General features: G+C 49.0%; 7 protein-coding genes and 1 pseudogene across 8 annotated transcripts; 4 read left to right on the plus strand and 4 right to left on the minus strand.

Annotated features, from left to right (window-relative positions):
- The first annotated feature begins 2266 nt into the window (after positions 1–2266).
- Positions 2267–3801, plus strand: FOIG_04485 (uncharacterized protein). The gene is made up of 2 exons (XM_031202738.1): positions 2267–2847; positions 2902–3801. The coding sequence occupies exons 1-2, from the start codon at positions 2392–2394 to the stop codon at positions 3586–3588; spliced, it is 1143 nt and encodes a 380-aa protein (XP_031068185.1). The 5' UTR covers positions 2267–2391; the 3' UTR covers positions 3589–3801.
- A 2518-nt stretch (positions 3802–6319) lies between these two features.
- FOIG_04486 (uncharacterized protein) lies at positions 6320–6570 on the minus strand (the record flags this gene model as incomplete). The annotated part of the gene is made up of 2 exons (XM_031202739.1): positions 6320–6488; positions 6539–6570. 2 exons carry the CDS (start codon positions 6568–6570, stop codon positions 6320–6322), a joined length of 201 nt encoding a protein of 66 aa, XP_031068186.1.
- An 869-nt stretch (positions 6571–7439) lies between these two features.
- FOIG_04487 (uncharacterized protein) lies at positions 7440–7752 on the minus strand (the record flags this gene model as incomplete). Its single annotated transcript, XM_031202740.1, has 2 exons — positions 7440–7653; positions 7700–7752. The coding sequence occupies 2 exons, from the start codon at positions 7750–7752 to the stop codon at positions 7440–7442; spliced, it is 267 nt and encodes an 88-aa protein (XP_031068187.1).
- Positions 7753–9479: 1727 nt separating this feature from the next.
- On the plus strand, positions 9480–9591 carry FOIG_04488 (annotated as a pseudogene). The gene has a single exon. The product of its transcript is annotated as a tRNA-OTHER (tRNA).
- A 517-nt stretch (positions 9592–10108) lies between these two features.
- FOIG_04489 (urease accessory protein) lies at positions 10109–11232 on the plus strand. Its single transcript, XM_031202741.1, has 2 exons — positions 10109–10387; positions 10432–11232. Exons 1-2 carry the CDS (start codon positions 10215–10217, stop codon positions 11066–11068), a joined length of 810 nt encoding a protein of 269 aa, XP_031068188.1. The 5' UTR covers positions 10109–10214; the 3' UTR covers positions 11069–11232.
- FOIG_04490 (uncharacterized protein) lies at positions 10852–13877 on the minus strand. Its single transcript, XM_031202742.1, has 2 exons — positions 13568–13877; positions 10852–13516 (listed from the first exon to the last, which is right to left on the minus strand). Exons 1-2 carry the CDS (start codon positions 13671–13673, stop codon positions 11172–11174), a joined length of 2451 nt encoding a protein of 816 aa, XP_031068189.1. The 5' UTR covers positions 13674–13877; the 3' UTR covers positions 10852–11171.
- A 277-nt stretch (positions 13878–14154) lies between these two features.
- Positions 14155–16320, plus strand: FOIG_04491 (uncharacterized protein). Its single transcript, XM_031202743.1, has 2 exons — positions 14155–14914; positions 14963–16320. Exons 1-2 carry the CDS (start codon positions 14228–14230, stop codon positions 15932–15934), a joined length of 1659 nt encoding a protein of 552 aa, XP_031068190.1. The 5' UTR covers positions 14155–14227; the 3' UTR covers positions 15935–16320.
- FOIG_04492 (PTH2 family peptidyl-tRNA hydrolase) lies at positions 15194–16965 on the minus strand. Its single transcript, XM_031202744.1, has 2 exons — positions 16515–16965; positions 15194–16453 (listed from the first exon to the last, which is right to left on the minus strand). Exons 1-2 carry the CDS (start codon positions 16861–16863, stop codon positions 16137–16139), a joined length of 666 nt encoding a protein of 221 aa, XP_031068191.1. The 5' UTR covers positions 16864–16965; the 3' UTR covers positions 15194–16136.
- Between the last annotated feature and the right edge of the window lie 27 nt (positions 16966–16992).

Here is a 16992-nt window from a genome sequence, read left to right on the forward strand (position 1 = left end):
CGTCACATTACGCGGAAAGGGTCCATCCTGAGGCAACCAACGGCGTGGCCCTGGCTTCGGGTGGTGGGTGGCAACAACCGCTAACACCGTCTCCTTTTCAGTGAGTGATTAGTGGAGTCTCGTCACAGTGCGAAAGGTTCTGGGCAGTGCGCGTCACAAGCCTCCCTCTGCTAAGTTATTTCCCAGGAGGGGAATTAACTGACCCATTTTATCCATCTTACCGAGAGTGCTCCGCCAAACTTTCAGTGGTAGATGCAAGACGGGACAGATTGGATAGATGAGCGGGAGGCCCGTTGTTATTCGGTAGGTTGCTTGGTTGCTTTGCTTTGCTTGCATGCGGTGGTTGCGTTGTGTTGCGTCGTTGACCATTTACGTGAGTCTGAAACAGAGAATGCCAGTGATAATGGTGACGAGATGAGATAAGAGCCGGCCTGCTTGATGAACTGGTCGATAACATTGGACGACAGACAATATCAAGGGCCAGGGTAACGGCGTTGGCCGTTTGGTCAAGCCGGTTTAGTTTGATTGACGGACTGACGGTCAATGAGAATAAGCTGCAAACTGCAAAGATGGCTTCTTTGGGCTGTATGCTGTCATTCTTCACAAGTGACAAAGGTACTCTTTCTGACTCTTCGCCGGCCTACCAGCCATCCTTCTGCACAATTCCTATCGGTCTGACGTGCTCATCAGTCCTTGGTCCATCAGACAGTCCTGCTGCGGTGTAGCTGTTGGCTTTAAGTTGCTTGGTGCTTCACTATCATCTCATCTAGACACGCACGATGGAACACTTTAGGCTCCATAGCGCCGAGGCTGAAACCGTTGCTCGGTTTCTATCACTTGAAGAGGATGAGGCTAATCAACCAGCCACCAACCTCAGAGGTCCGTGATTGAATCTGTCTTTATTGGAAAGCATTAAGAAGCCTTCTTGTGGATTGCCTAGATCTGGCTTTCTGTGATTTCCAGCTGGGATCTGGCGGCTATCGCCAACGGCTGTTTGAACTGTTGTGGATGGCATGAGGATAGCACCCATTTTAAATTTTTGATAGGACGTTTGAAGTTGATGACCTTGATTTCCGGTTGATTACTGCCGGGAAGTGGACAATGCTCTCTCTCCTGCTTTGACTCCTCTCTACCTCCATCGCTAACACATTCTCATGTGTTTCCGCGTCATCAATCACCGCCTATCTTCACAAGACAATCTATGCAAAGAGAAGTGAAGCTGGCACAAGCTTCTAACCCCTGGTCCGTCATGCAATGCGCCCTGTGCCATCCCGCCCCCGCGTGCCAAAGCCAAAAGCCTAGAGCGACTGACGGCCAGTAACAAGAGCTTACAGTGGGCAGAAAAGTCCTACGCTGGCCCAAAAGCGTAGGACTTTCATCCAACCTCCTCCCCTGATCATCTTGCCTCAAGCCTCAAGGACCCTGATTGACGGGATATGTATCACGGACGATTAGGGTCAGTCATGATACTTGGACATCTGTATATCCAGTCTAGAGGCACGAAAGCTGAAGCTCTTAATCCTAAGTGACAAAAATATTTAGGTAAGTTAGTCTAAGCTTAGGTGGCTCTTTGATGAGTTTATTTTATTTAGCATCCATCCTCTTCTAAAGTCTTAGGTTTTCTTGCTCCCTGGGGCCAGAATCTTTTGATTGTGTCTGTCACATTCGTGATTCTGGCCGCCAAATACGTGCTGATCTTGAAGGTCATCCTCAGAGGCCTCTCAGCGGCAATGCAACCCCAGTCTTGATGATTGATCAAAATCTGAACTTACGTATGATATATTAATACTTCGTTGCTATTCAGGGTGATATTGGATGAGCAAGTCATTCTGTCATACCCACATGATTTTCGTCCCAGAACGGTTTCAATAGAGGTTGCATGACGAAAGAAAAACAAGCATTGCGATGAGATAGAGTCGCGGGTCACAAGAGCTGGACCAGTGGAATACTCACAGAAAGAATCACTGAGATCTCTGTGCCTGATCAAGCATGATTATCTAAAGTTGAGTGGAAGTAGACTAGTTTGGTTGAACATAAGAGGTATGGCTTTGTGTTGAAAATCGCATAAGTAATTGGGGAACTTTATCTCTCGTAAGCTATAGAAGTGAGAGTCATGTGAGAAAGAATTGCAGCCCGATATCACAGTTCTTACAATAACACAACATGAAGCTATCATGAGCATAGTGCGGGATACAGTGCTTGACCACTATCCGCACCTACACTACTGCGGCTAATTCCGTTGGACGTAGAGAATTTCCAGCTCAACCACGCACTCCACAACGAATTATCGTAACGCCCAGCGACAATTCGGCGCCAACAGTTTCAATCCGCTCAATGAGCTGCTAGAGCCTGCAAACCCCCTCGATAAATACTCGCAGCTCATTCTCCGCCATGCAGAAGCTCGCCAAGCGGGTCGCCCAGGCCCAGCGCCAGGCTGGCCGACGAGCCCAAAAAGCCGCCAAATCTGAAGAGAACAACTACAAGCTTCGAAACCGACAAGCCATGCGAGCGGCTGTCTCTGAGGTCCGACAGAATCTGCAGGATGCGCGCCGGGTGAGGCAGGAGGACTGGGCGCTGGGTCCTATTGCTCCCAAGCGGGATCTGGGCTTCAATGGTTATGGCATGTTTACGGAGGGTGTACGAACGGATTGGTCCAACTATGGTCTTTACAGACCAAGGCCTGAGGTTCTGGCGAAGAGATGTGCTTGGGCTGGTGGTTTGAAGCAGCTTAACCTTGCTGTTTCAGACCGTGTGGTTATCATGGATGGGCCGGACAAGGGCAAGATTGATCGCATCAAGACGATCAACCCTCAGGGAGGATATGTTACTCTCGAGAACTATCACCGGGTAAGCACAATCATTGGTCTTCGTAAGGCTTGAGTAGGGACTAATGGTTCTTAGGCTATCTCTGCTGGCATGTTTGGAAACGACAGTCGCTCTCAGCCTATGCCCCTCTCGATCGGTTCTATTCGTCTCGTCTATCCTATCGCCAACCCCGAAACCGGAGTCACAAGAGACGTCATTATCAACGAGCTTAAGGCCATTCCCCCGAACATGAAGTCCCCCAACATGAGCTTCGACCGATGGGAATACGGGAATAAGTGGGATCGAATTGTCCCTGGAATCAACGTTGTCATCCCCTGGCCCGAGGTTGAGGCCCCAGAATTCGAGACTTTCGACGGTGATACCATCCGTGAGACTGTCGACAACCGAACATTTTACTACAACCTACTCTCCCCTCCCATGCCCGAGACCGTCATCGACGAGTTGAGAAATAAGTTCTCCAAGTTCCGAACACGCCACGAGGAGTGGTACGTGCAGCAGAAGGAGGCCGAGGCAGCAGCAAAGGAAGCCGAAAAGGAGTCTATCAAGTCCATGCAGACTCCTCTGCAAGAGTTCCACGAAATGCAGCGCGAGAAGCGTGCTGCTGAGGGTGAGCCCGAGCTCAGCACAGAGATGTTGGAGAAGCTTGGTGCTATTCTTGCTCAAAGGAAAGAGGCTGCTGCTCTCAAGAAGGCTGGTGTGTCAAAGGTGGCGGCTGCAGATGCTTCGATACCCCCCTCAACAACAACACCTCCGGCTCAATGAATGACATGAGAAAAAGGGAGGTTGAGAATTGGATAGTGGATGGCGTGCCAGGGGTGGTACGAATAACGTGTAATTATATCTGTGCAACAATGTACATCATGAAACGTAAAATAGACACATGGTCTTGTCTCTTCATTAGAACTGAGGTCTGGTCTATATGTGTAGTCGTCAAGCGGTGAGCTGGTTCTCATGACCCCCGAGAAGACAAGGCAGATCTTCTCCATGATTTGGTTTCTGAGCCGGAAGTTTACAAGCCGAGACTAAAAGCTGACAGCTTTGAAACTTGATTTCAAGTGCTGCAATGGGATTCCATGTTGTGGGCCAAGCATAACGACACACCGATGTTGGCTCATTCGGTATGATCTGTACACAGGTCAGTATACCGCCTTGGTATGCACCTCAGGAGCTCAGTTTCAGCGTCGATAGTCCAGGATGTCTTGGACCATTTGTATGCCTGGAGACTTGCAAGGCCTCCTCTGGCACGCGTTATCTAGTAGTTTGAACAAGGGCGATGGTTCATCCATTTGCCTCGAATGTATATCTACAGAACAAAACTCAAACTAATCTTACAAAACAACATGTAGTCTGTTACTTAGCCATCAATACACTTGATTAAGCCTTCTCAAGTCTCCTATAGCTTGGAACCCTTCGGTCCTGAGTAACCGGCCCCATTTCCAGTTGCCTTGTTATCCTCAGCCATGGACCTCATCAACAGGCGATCTTGAAGAGAGGACGTGTCGTGAATGAAGGGCTCTAACATCTTCGTGTAGATGGTGATTCTGGAGGATTAAGCCATTAGCTCAAGTTATGATATGATGAAGTATGTGTATCTCACGGTGGAGTGTCACCCTTAGGGATAATGTCAGTGTGGGTTAAGTCGCAAGGCATGGCGGAGGCGAAGAGGACCTCGGAAATTCACTGAATGATAAAGTGCCCGAGTTGGGATGTGTTAAGGAACGTGATGAATATAATTAAAAGATAAAAGTAGGGGAGCCGTTCAGCGGTAGTTCTTCAACATTGGAAGATGAGAGAACTCAAAGCTATGTCCTGAAAGAGCCATGCCTCAAAGCATGAGAGTTACCAGAACGATACGGAACTTTCTGACCTTTTATAATTGCTTCAGGGGATACCTGGGGATCAACATGCTCGAGTTACGTCCTGTCGAGACAAGATACTTACAACAGCCTCAACACCATCAAACATTCCGGGCATCGAAACGCCCGCATTTCCAAACACAGCCTTTCTACACCGGTGATCCTAATATGAACGAAACACGAGAAAGTGCAGGCGGCGCAAGGAGACAGAAGAGGGCTAGAAAATTCGGTCTGTTGCCACAACCGAAGAAGCGGTCTCAAAGTTGATACCAATTTGACATCTGCATCAACATGTAGTGGTGTGTAGACTGCCTAACCAGGCACCTGGCTCAAGAATGTCTCAGGCATCTCCAGAGTAGGTAATCTTTCCACGTTGTGTATTTCTTGTCCTGTGGAGGGAAGTGATTGGGACAGGAACAGAACCAACACAGGCCCACCCTCCCAATATGCACTTTCGTTTTCAGCCTGCTGCATACAACGGAGAAGCGGTGAGCTTGCAACAATCATATGGATGGATAACTTCTTGTCAATGATGCATTACATATTCGAAACGGGGTTACATTCATGTACGCAAGTGCCGTATCTGGTTTTTCTGCATCGATCCTTCGATGCACACACGATTCTGCATGCTTTGCATCGCTTATTTGATTGACAGCCGGGGCTCACCGAATAACTCCGTCCGCTAGAGAGAAGAGAGAACTTGGCCAGTCATGTCATGAGGCTCTTCGGGTAACTTTCCAAAGGACTCAGCCTCGTGGGGAGGCTCGGCCTTGTTTGAGGCCACCCATTCAAGTATCCCGATACAGAGCGGTGTGCTCTATTCCATAGCCATTGGCGTAAAAATGATAACAACAGATATCATCTGGACATAAAGATGCGGCCGTAAAGAGCCGGCCGTATTTTGAGTTGATCTCCCATATGCTTGTCCTTCTCCAAGGATATCCTTAGCCTACGGATGCGATCCGGCTCTTTGGATATCCACTTGCGGTTGCTGACACTTAAGGCAGACGCACCTCAATCCCAATCCGTTCAAGATTAGCATACATAAGGATAATTTATGACTCGTTCCGATCAAGGATATCTCGAGAATCTTCCCCCCTCTATGTTTTGAACCCCGGCAGATCTTACATGCCGCGCATAGCCACGTGGAATAGAAGGGCCGTGCCATGAGCTTGGATTCAGCTGGAGAACAACCCTGCTGCGTACGCCATATCAGTCTTAGCGAATCTACTAGTAACCAACAAACACGAATTCGAGAACAGATCGACACGTCTGTGAGTCTCGATAAGTTTCAGATGCATTAAGACTGATTTCTAAATGTTGTAAGGATATGTTCTAGGGAGGCGTACGACCTGCCACGTTGGGTAACTTGTGCGTAACTTACAAAGTCGTAGCAACATCAAATAACAAGAAAGAGACAGTGACTGAAGTTTTTGGTCATAGTACTGCAGTCTATACTCATTTGAGTAGTAGAAAAGAAGATGAAACGCCTAATAAGATGTGATGCTGTGTGTATGCTAGATCGGGAGGGCTCATAGCTCTTGTGGCAAGGGAAACAATGTAGTGTGTATGATTAAGATGCAATCAAACTATGGTGTTGTAGAGATCTATCATAACCCAGGCAGGGGGTCATTGTGTCAAAGCTTGCCCTTATCCTCCGGGGGGTCACCCGCCTTCATCTTTTCTGACGAGCCCGTCGCAGGCACAACACTAGGATTCTTCACCACAGGAAACTGAAGTAATCGCTCCTGAAGAGAAGAAACATCGTAAATGAATCTGTTGAGCATGCATGCATCTTCTGGAGGCCTGGGTGCAAGAAGTCAGTTGCCTGGTGACTGGCAGTTGCTGAGTGTTACTTGCTCTTCTGGAGTTTCCAAAGCAGGGACATGGGTATTGATATCTTTTGAAGACATTTCTTATTAGATTGGGTGTGTGAGCTAGGGAAATGTGACTAAGAAGTGGTAGGAGAGAGATCCTCGGAGGGTATCCGGGGGAAATGGTTTAAAAGCCCTTCACGGCTTAGATCTGAGGGGGAACTTGAAGAAAAGGGGGTATCAGGGCCAAGCAAGAGGTAAAGTAGTAACTTCAGGGGATAAAAAGAAAACAGAGGGGAGTATAAGACAGGAACCGGGCAGAAGAGGGGAAGCTTTTATAGCCCTGGAGTCAGTGCTCCGGGGTGTAGCAAGTCGGCTCCAGGTCAACTTGGTCAGCTCGAGCACTGAGAAAGCCGGGGGAAATGGTGAAAGCGGAACAAGATTGGCAGAGCTCCGTGACGAGACCTTAGCAAACACACAACGGGCGCTTAATACCACATGGCTAGAACCAATGACTTCCGAGCATCCGGCCCCGAGATGTGGGTACACACACACTCCGTGTGATTCGGGAAAAGCGGGGCTTCCGGGGCTCTTCCGGTCAAAATCCCGGTTCATGGTGTTGCGACTAGGCGGCCTTAGATTAAGTGAAAGGCAGACAAGGAAGGTCTCAAGACTTTCGGTGGGACTTCGAGTGATATTATTCCTTAATAGCTACAAACTTTCGTACGGTATTCAGGGGTTGGCGACGAAGACTGAAGTGTGTCAGATTTATACTAGGAACTACGACATATATGATGCGAATTCGCGATTAAAAATAGTCCAATAGTAATACATTAACGAAATATCTTAGCTCAATCCATCTGTACGACTGACGAATAGTGAGTAAGCTGTAAAGGCCGCCAAACAGTCAATCAGGTCTAGTAAACACTGCAATGAAAGAAGCTCAAAGCCGACCTTGCGGGGAAGGAGGTTCTTGCATCAGAGCATCCAGATCGTGAACTTCAAGGTCGCTGTGGTTTGACACTTCCGCAGTTTCAGACGTTCTATTGGTTGATTCTGATGCAGTGTTGTTGGCTTCGGCTCTGCACAGCAGATGCTGCTGGACGGAATCGGTATCGTAGATATACGGCGCCAGCATCAAACCGCGACATTTGGTCCTATATAATGTCAGCATGAGACATCGTGGAAGATGTTTTGACTGACGGCTTCCGCTCGTTTGTACTGTTTGTCGGAGTTTGTGAGTTCTGGGAGACCATGGCTGGTAAACACACACCGTAGTGCTCTTGTCGTGATAAAATACAAAGTAGGGAGAAATCTGATTGAATAGACGACCCGGGTCACCGCTTCTCAAAGCCCAAAATGGCGAGTAGGGGAGAGCAAGAGACGGAGAACGCAATGGAGATCGAACTTTAGTAGCAAGCGGTCAGAAGGGCGGTTCATCTCTTCAATTTATATAGTTATCAAGTCCTGGGTTCCTCACAGCCATTTCTCCTATCCTAGTCTCTATCACCTCTCAGGCTCAATCATGAGTGGCTTGATGGCCAGACGAGGCACCTGCATGAATCAAGATTCGAATGCGCATATGCCGACTGGTAAGAGGACTCGATCGGATCTATCATATTGCTTCGATCGAGAACCGTTACAGTTCAGTGACGGTGTGGCAGAAGGGGTTTATGATTGGAAAATATACTGCAGGATACAGGCTAACTGAGAGAAGAAAGATAATAGATCACATAAACGTGTTGCCCACGGACCTGACAACGGGTACAACGACCAGCCCCCCCGGGGTTGCGCCAAGTTCCAATGCGGCATCGGCTTCTGGACTCCTACTGCTAGGTGTGTGTGCATGTAGGACTTCCTGCGGCAGAGTGAGACATGGTGCAGGTGTTACTGTTAACATACGATGCGATGCAGCCCAAGATGAGATTGGGCATTCAGAAATAACGGATTGGAGATGAGGCAACTAAGCCCAGGCATCGTGACTAGATGTTTTGTTCAGTCCCGGTAGTATGGGTGCCAGGATCTAGATAAAGGTTTAGGGGGGTGCATATGCAGTCATCCAGCCAACCTCAACACGGTACCTGTACAGAAATGACTCGACAACAGTCTTAAGGCAGAGCATTATGACTTCCGAACCCCTTGACCAGCTGTTCACTCCCCAGAGGGCTGAGAAACCACAATTGTGTTCGAGACCAACCGGCTACCATCGACTTCCTAGGAAGTCACTTCGGTCTACGACGAATTTACCGATCAACAATAATATGATTATACTGTAGATGATTCTCAGTGCTTACATAAATGATTTAATCGCTTGCCTTGAACATTTGACACTGGTCTATTGACAAGTAGAATGTGGTAACTGATTGACCTCACACATAACACAAAACCACCCCACAAGTCGACGTTGAACACGTTGGTGTCAGCTAAGCCGATGTGCTAGTTTCGGAATTGTAAATCTTGATCGCGCACTCTCGTGGGAGAATGATAAGTGACAAGAGACAAAAAGGACGTAAAGCCTTCCGTAGCCACACCCTATCACATCTCAATTGTGTGCTGCAGCCTCAAATAATCACTCGCTGGCTCCCCTGTTTAAGATCAGATCATATTGAGGACACGGACACAACTTGCATATAAGTACCGTAGAGGTGTGATATACATAGTAACCGTAATCTCTCAATATTCGCTGTGGCTTGTCTCAAAGCCAATGATCGACGGGCTCGGCTGTTCATCCGCTCAATCGTCCGCCCGGTATGTATACTGTGTGCTTGCTTTTTATGACAGCTAATCCGTTGGCATCCATCATCTTTTCATTTTCCAAACCGGCCTATATTATTTCTGTTAGGAACAGGGGTTCGACCGTTTTGGACGTTCGTCGAATCGGTGCCTTATTGACTCAACAACAACAACAGATACGTCTCCATGGAGCAAGAAAGCCTAAGTCCCTCACGAATGTATTTTGTGTAATAAGATTACAATAATCAAACCTAAGGTGGTTTAGTGGTCTAGCATTCTGAGTTGACACACGGGGACGCCTACTGCGCAGAACCGTGCTTGAAAGGGAGGAGGAGACTCGGGTTCGAACCCTGGCTTTAGGAACTCTTTTTGGCTCTGTTACTTGATATCCCGTTTGATGCTTTGGTTGGACTTCGGGATGTGCATAACTGTGGCTTGGGAGGTTTCAATAGCAAACGTTAAAGAGCCACTACACAAGAAGGCAAACAGTATAAAATAAAATAAAAACATCACTAAATCAATATTTATTAGGATAAGACTTAGCATGTTAGATCTGAAAGGGTAAGATGTCTGACGTGCATTGTCCGACTGAGAATTATTGAGATTCATAGGAGAGTGTTAATTGTGGCAGGATGGATGTTTAGCCGGTCAATATATTCATAGCCTCCGGAAGGGCGTTAGGCTTCCACTCAACACTCATATACTAAGTACGTGTAATGGATTCGAAAGGCATTCAGAAACAAATGATGATGGTCCATGTTGAATGTCCGTATAAGTCGAACAAGTCCCACTTTTCCCGGCGGTGGCCCGCTCGCCGCCGGCCGCCGGAGGGTTTCTGTCTCCACCCACTTAACCCCTCCCCCACGTCAGTATTTGGAGCTTCAAGCTGATAAGGGCAGCCTCTATATTCTTATCTGAAGCTTCCCCTCCTTAGTTCTAGCAACAAAACTTTCCTGTAGCTAGGTTTACTCAAGAGCTGTTCATCATGTCGCACTCTCACGACGGTCACTCTCACTCTCACGATGGAGGCTTCAATGCTGTTGAGCATGGCCACTCGCATGAGATCCTTGATGGTCCGGGAAGCTTCTTGGGTCGCGAGATGCCAATCGTAGAAGGACGAGAATGGTCCGAGAGAGCTTTCACTATTGGCATTGGAGGGTGAGACTCTAACACAGTCGTAATGACAAAGCTGACTTGATTAGCCCCGTCGGTTCCGGAAAGACTGCCCTCATGCTCGCCCTCTCCCTCGCTCTCCGAAAGGAATACTCCCTCGCAGCCGTGACGAACGACATCTTCACCCGCGAAGACGCAGAGTTCCTTACCCGAAACAAAGCCCTCCCACCTCCTCGCATCCGCGCTATTGAGACCGGTGGTTGCCCGCACGCTGCTGTGCGTGAAGATATCTCCCAGAACCTCGCTGCATTGGAGGACCTGCACCGCGAGTTCGACACCGATATTCTCCTTATTGAATCAGGAGGCGACAACCTCGCTGCGAACTACAGTCGTGAATTGGCCGATTTCATCATCTACGTTATTGATGTCAGTGGCGGTGACAAGATTCCTCGAAAGGGTGGCCCTGGTATCACGCAGAGTGACCTCTTGGTTGTCAACAAGACCGATCTGGCTGAGATTGTCGGTGCAGACCTTGGTGTTATGGAGAGAGATGCTCGAAAGATCCGAGAAGGTGGACCAACAGTCTTTGCGCAGGTGAAGAAGGATGTTGGCGTTGATCATATTATCAGGTTGATCAAGAGCGCATGGAAGGCCAGTGGTGCAGAGGAAGAGAGACGAAGCAAGGGAGGTCCCAGACCAACAGAGGGTCTGGAGCAGCTGGAGTAAACATCACATATATATCAAAAAGAACACTATTGGAAATAATCATATAAGAGGAAAGAAAAAAAAACGCCAACTTTTAATTCTAAAGGTATACTGGGTGTCATGTCTATGCCTGGTCATCCATCATCATATCGCCATCAGCTTGCACTGCGCTGGGCTCTATCTCCAATAACGGTCCCTCCACAGGAGTAGCATTTCGTGGCCACACCCGCTTGTACAGACTGACGCCGATGGAGTCTTGAGGGTTGATACGTCCATCGAATGTCGCCTTGAAGTAACCATGTGTACCGAGAGGCTCCTTGACGAAACCACTGCGGCCACGCTTGGTCCATAGAGGTAGAGCCTTGAACCACTCGACATCCTCTCGGTTGAAGAACATATATCGGATGGTGACGATCCTCTTGTGAATATGGTAAGGATGACCAGTGAGGATGATGCGCTTGGCGATGACGCGAGATGTGGATGGTGGTAGAGCGGTTCCTGTACCGATAAGTGACAGACCAATATGAGGACCCTCCTCGTTTTCATTCTTCTCAACCTCTTCAGCTGTGGTTCGCTTGAAGAACAGAACAGGCACAGCACCCCATGTTAGAGGACCCATGAAGGTCGCAATAGCTGACTGACCGGGGTGGAGGAACCGGCAGTACTTGTGAACATCGTTTGGTGTTTGACCAGGCTGGGAGAAGAGAGGCTTGATCACCATTCGGCGAGGTCCACACTGGACAATAAGCTCCTCCTTGGCCTTGATAGACTTGGTAAAGTCGGAGCTGAGGTTGAAGAGGTAGTTGACAGCCGTCTTCTTGTTCTCATGTCGTAGAAGAGAAAAGAGAGTGAGGGGCTTCTTGGGGTTGTAGGTCTTCTCCTGAATAGGAGAGATGCCCTTGATGTAGATGTGAACACGGGTACCAGGCTCAACGCCGCCGACCAAAGCCTCTCTTGTTGCTTGAGATTTTGAGGATTGATAGTTTGGAACTTGAAGAAGACGTCTCCACTCCTCAGGTTCATGTGCGCGATCCTCATCCTCCTGCCAGGTACTGGTTCGCAGACTCTTCAGACCACGATATCTGGCCAGACGCTCTCGGGCCAAGACATGAGGGTGCAACTCAATCTCATCGGGAAACTCCATATCGTCCTCAACCTCATTTCGCTTTCCAGCTCGATATTGTTCAAGTTGCTTAGCATCCTCCTCCTCATCTGGCTCAATCATCATCTCCGATTGAGGATATTCTGAGGGAGCGCCCTCAGTGGCGGGTGCAGGGGCATAACCCTCAAGACCGTCCTCAGGGCGGGCCTCCTCCTCGCCGGCCTCATCCTTCATCTCGAAGTCCTCCATATCGGACTCTGAGTCAGAGACATCCTCCAGATACCAAGCTGACTGGTAGTTGGATGTACCCTTAGGAACCTTCTTCTTGATCTTTCTTGCCTCAGCCTCCTCATCTGAGAAATAGTGGTGATCATCCAGAAGAACACCCTTCTTCTCAGTGGCATCAGTTGTCATAGCGTCATCAGCGTCGTCCATCATGACCTCCTCAGGAGCCAGCTCCACCAAGTCATCACGATCCTCAGAAGGCTCCTCCAGAAGCTTGCCAGCCTCTTCAGGGTCAACGGTCATCTCCTCTCCCTTCTTCTTGATCTGCTTGGGCAGAGGAGCAGCCTCAATCTTCTCAATCTGGAAAGTTCCCCAGTCGCCAACCTGAATAAGACGGTCGGCCTTGAGGCCCTTGCCTCGGACAACACCAGTGATAACTGTTGAATCGGACTCGGAGTAGGCGAACTTGATATCATCCGCAAGCATCCAACTCCTCTCGTCTCTCCATCGGATGCCCTTTGGTGTTGTGCTGCATAGTGATCGCATGAGGTTGGCACAATCTTGTCGGTTCTCGATGCTGTAAAGCTTCTCTTGTTCGGGATGGAAATGTGTGATGAAAGATTTGAGGGAGACTAGAACACTTTGTCGCTGCTTCGCGGGCTCAACCTTGTCAAGACCTTCAACGATAGTGAAGAGGGTGGACATGCCCTGGCTCTCAACACTTCGCAAGATCAACTCTCCAAGTTCATCGACCTCAACGTTGGCGGACAGAACGACAATGACGAAATCGGCAACACGGGCAGCATCGAGACAGGCGTTCAGGTCTCGCTCGATAGGGATGTATTGTAACTTTTGCTTGAATCGGTCGACTGTGACTCGGTAGTTGCCACTCTCGGTGTTGTCCTCGATGTCGACGCTGCTGTTCAGCTGCTTGATCGCAGCGTTAAGGTCGGTCCCAGCGCAAAGGGGAATGACGGCGACATGTCGAGGAGCGCCATCTTTTCCAGCGAAAACCGAGGTTTCCTTAACATGCTCCTTGTGCTTGTTCAATCGGGCCTGCTTGGCCTGGTTTCGTCGGTCGAACTTAGACATGACTTGTTGGTGAGGAGTTTTCCTGTTGCCCTTTTCGTCGGCAACTCGGCCTGTCTTTGTGTCAGAATTGGAGTAATAACAAAATTTCAGGAGAGTCTCACCCTTTGCGCGATCCCTCAACTCATGCTTAGAAGCAGCCCGTGACTTGAAAGCCTTGTGTGTAACCTTTGTGGTAGGCCTATGAGAATGAGCCACAGCGACGGGCATTTTGCTCTCGCCACCGGCTTTGAATCGAAATGGTAACGAAGCCAGATTGAGGGACAGAAATGCCGAATTGAGATTTCTGTACAAATTGTAGGCAAAATGATGGCAATGTCGTCGATATTCTAGGCGGTGATGGCGGGGTTAAATCCAAAATAATTTTTGTGCCTATCGATAGTGGCTTATTAGTGGATGACATAAAGAACCCTGATTGTTAAATGGGCGCTGAGTCTCAGAGGAACCAACGAATTCGTCACTAGATCTCGCGAGCCTATAGTATGGAAGGAAGTGACTACTTGGATCTCTAATCCACAGTTAATTAAGTCTGACTTTATTATTTCGATGACAGCCCAAGTCAATGAGCATAACTTTATACCAACTAAATATGATACTGGAAGGACCGTTTATTCTGTCGACAAGAAGTGGGGTATCTCATCCAATAGACTCGACACGATAAGCGGTGAATTTTTTTGTCGATAAGGAAAGTTGTATGCCAATCCATCTACCATCCCGTTCAAAGTTGCCTTTCTTCCAGTCGAGCGCGTTGACAATACGAAAATATGGAGGTCGACACAGTTGATGTGCCCACTTCAAAGGTGCGCGACAATGGCGCACTCGCCGTTCAAGGCACTAGAACAGAACTCGTTCCCCGTCATGAGCGAGAACGTGCTCGTCGAATCCGAGAAGCAAACAAAGCCTACGGTCGAGGGAAGAAGGTCAACATCAAGGCCATCAAGGATAAGAAGCTTCGAAGCAACATGAAGCGCCTTGAGGGAAAGTACCAGGATGCTGCGCTGAAAGCTAAAGACGCCGAGATTTTGCTCGAGAACACATCTGGCTTTCTCGAAGCTGAGGACGAGCTCGAACGAACATACAAAGTCCGACAAGACGATATTACTTCGGATATTGCTGTGGGGACTGCGCAAAAGCGATTCGAGCTCAAGCTGGACGATCTGGGACCATATCACTTCGATTACTCGAGGAATGGGCGGGACCTGTTGCTCGGTGGTCGAAAGGGTCATGTTGCGACGATGGACTGGCGAGAGGGTAAGCTTGGTTGCGAATTGCAGCTGGGAGAGACCGTGAGGGATATTAAGTGGCTACACAACAACCAGTACTTTGCTGTTGCACAGAAGAAGTACGTTTATATCTACGATCACAATGGCGTGGAACTGCATACTTTGAGGAAACACCAGGAGGTGTCTCATATGGAGTTTCTGCCATACCACTACCTATTGGCGACGATCGTGAGTTTCACCTTTCCTACTTACTGCATGCACAACTAACAGTGTCAGGGCTCCGTCGGTTTCCTCAAATATCAGGACACATCAACAGGACAATTAGTCGCCGAAATTCCCACCCGATTAGGTCAACCATGTTCCCTCAAGCAGAACCCTTGGAACGCTATTCTACATGTCGGTCACCAGAACGGAACAGTTACACTATGGTCGCCCAACACTCAAGATCCTCTTGTTAAATTGTTAGCGCATCGGGGACCCGTACGAGATTTAGCCATTGACCGTGAAGGTCGATACATGGTGTCAGCTGGTCAGGATCAGAAGATGGCAGTCTGGGATCTGAGAATGTTCCGAGAGGTCAACAACTACTTCACACGCCAGCCTGCTTCTTCACTGGCGATTTCAGATACTGGCTTGACAGCTGTTGGCTGGGGTACTCAAACAACCATTTGGAAGGGTCTTTTCGATAAGAATGCCCCTGTTCAAGAAAAGGTCCAAAGCCCTTATATGACCTGGGGTGGTGAGGGCAAGCGCATTGAGCGTGTGCGCTGGTGCCCCTTCGAGGATGTTCTAGGTCTCGGTCACGATTCAGGCTTTTCTTCCATCATCGTCCCTGGCGCTGGTGAAGCCAACTACGACGCACTGGAAGTCAACCCCTTCGAGACCGCCAAGCAACGACAAGAATCCGAAGTCAAGGGTCTGCTGAACAAGCTTCAGCCCGACATGATCGCCCTCGACCCCAACTACATCGGAAACCTGGATCTGCGATCCGACAAGCAGCGCCGCGCAGAAAAGGATCTCGACACCCCGGCCACAGATATCGCCGAGGAGATCCGCAAGCGAGCAAGAGGCAAGAACGGCGCGCTCAAGAAGTATCTGCGCAAGCAGCGAAAGAAGAACATCATCGACGACAAGAGATTGCAGGTGGACGAGATCTGGAAGGAGCAGCAGGCAAAGAAGGACAAGAAGCAGCTCGAGGCGGAAGCGGATCTGGGACCGGCGTTGGCGAGATTTGCGAAAAAGGAGTAATAGACTTGGACGTACAAATGCGAATAATACCCTTTATCACAGAAAATATGCTTCTTTTGAGTGAAAAATGCGGGTTTGTCTATCAAATTCCCGCGTGAATGTCTATTTTGCAGTACTTTTACCTATCCGACCCGATTTGTAATCCCGTGCGTGTCTTCGTGTATCCCCAAAATCCTTTCTATTCTTTTCGAGTCTTCACCATTTACAGCAGCTTAAGTCCACCAGTGACCTGGTCAACAAGGCTTCTAGGCGCAGGTCCAACGCCCAGCACCGTCATGCTACCCGCCTCAATTTGTGTTCGTCCAGCATCCTGGATGACCTCAGCTGTGATGCCAAGAGACCGAGCCTTGCGTCGAAGCTCGAGCATCTCATCCTGACTCTTGACTTGCACGGCGATCTTGGCCTGACCGAGACGTTCCCAGCGCTTGAGGATCTTAGACAGGGGAGAGTTGGAGGGGGCGCGGGAGAGGGCCTTGTAGCATGCGAGGGTAGCGTGGGAGCATTGAGCAGCGATTTTGCCTACAACACATACTGTTAGCACTCTGCATAGACGATTTCAAGAGTAATTGTGTTAACGTACCCTTTGTCATGCCCAGATCTGTTCGCACAACAAGAACAAGCTTGCACTCCTCTCCATTGTCCCTCAGAACAGGCTCCTTCTCCTTCTCAACATTCTTCAAACCCTGCCTCTTATCGGCGTCAGCGCCATTAGCCCAGTTGGGAGCATGATCAAGAACAGTGTCATCCTCGTCGATATCGCTTTCGTCACTCTCGACAGGATCGTGTATGTTGCGCCGGCGCTCCTCGAACAGAGAGGGTGGGATGAGGTAGCCTCGGATAGTATAGATACCGAAAGCGTAACCGGTGAGGAGGGCCACGACGGCTGTGGAGATAATTACTCCTGTTTGTTCGCCTGGGTTCATCGCCATGGTTGGGGGTGAGGAGGAGGATTAGAGGCTGTGAGGCTGTTTTCGGTGGTTTTGGTGATGGAGCCAAGTGCAATAGGTTGACGTTGGTTACATCACGTGGGGCAGCAGTAAGTATGGATGAAAATCGAT

Source organism: Fusarium odoratissimum (assembly GCF_000260195.1).
Source record: "Fusarium odoratissimum NRRL 54006 unplaced genomic scaffold supercont1.5, whole genome shotgun sequence".
NCBI classification, from domain to species: domain Eukaryota; kingdom Fungi; phylum Ascomycota; class Sordariomycetes; order Hypocreales; family Nectriaceae; genus Fusarium; species Fusarium odoratissimum.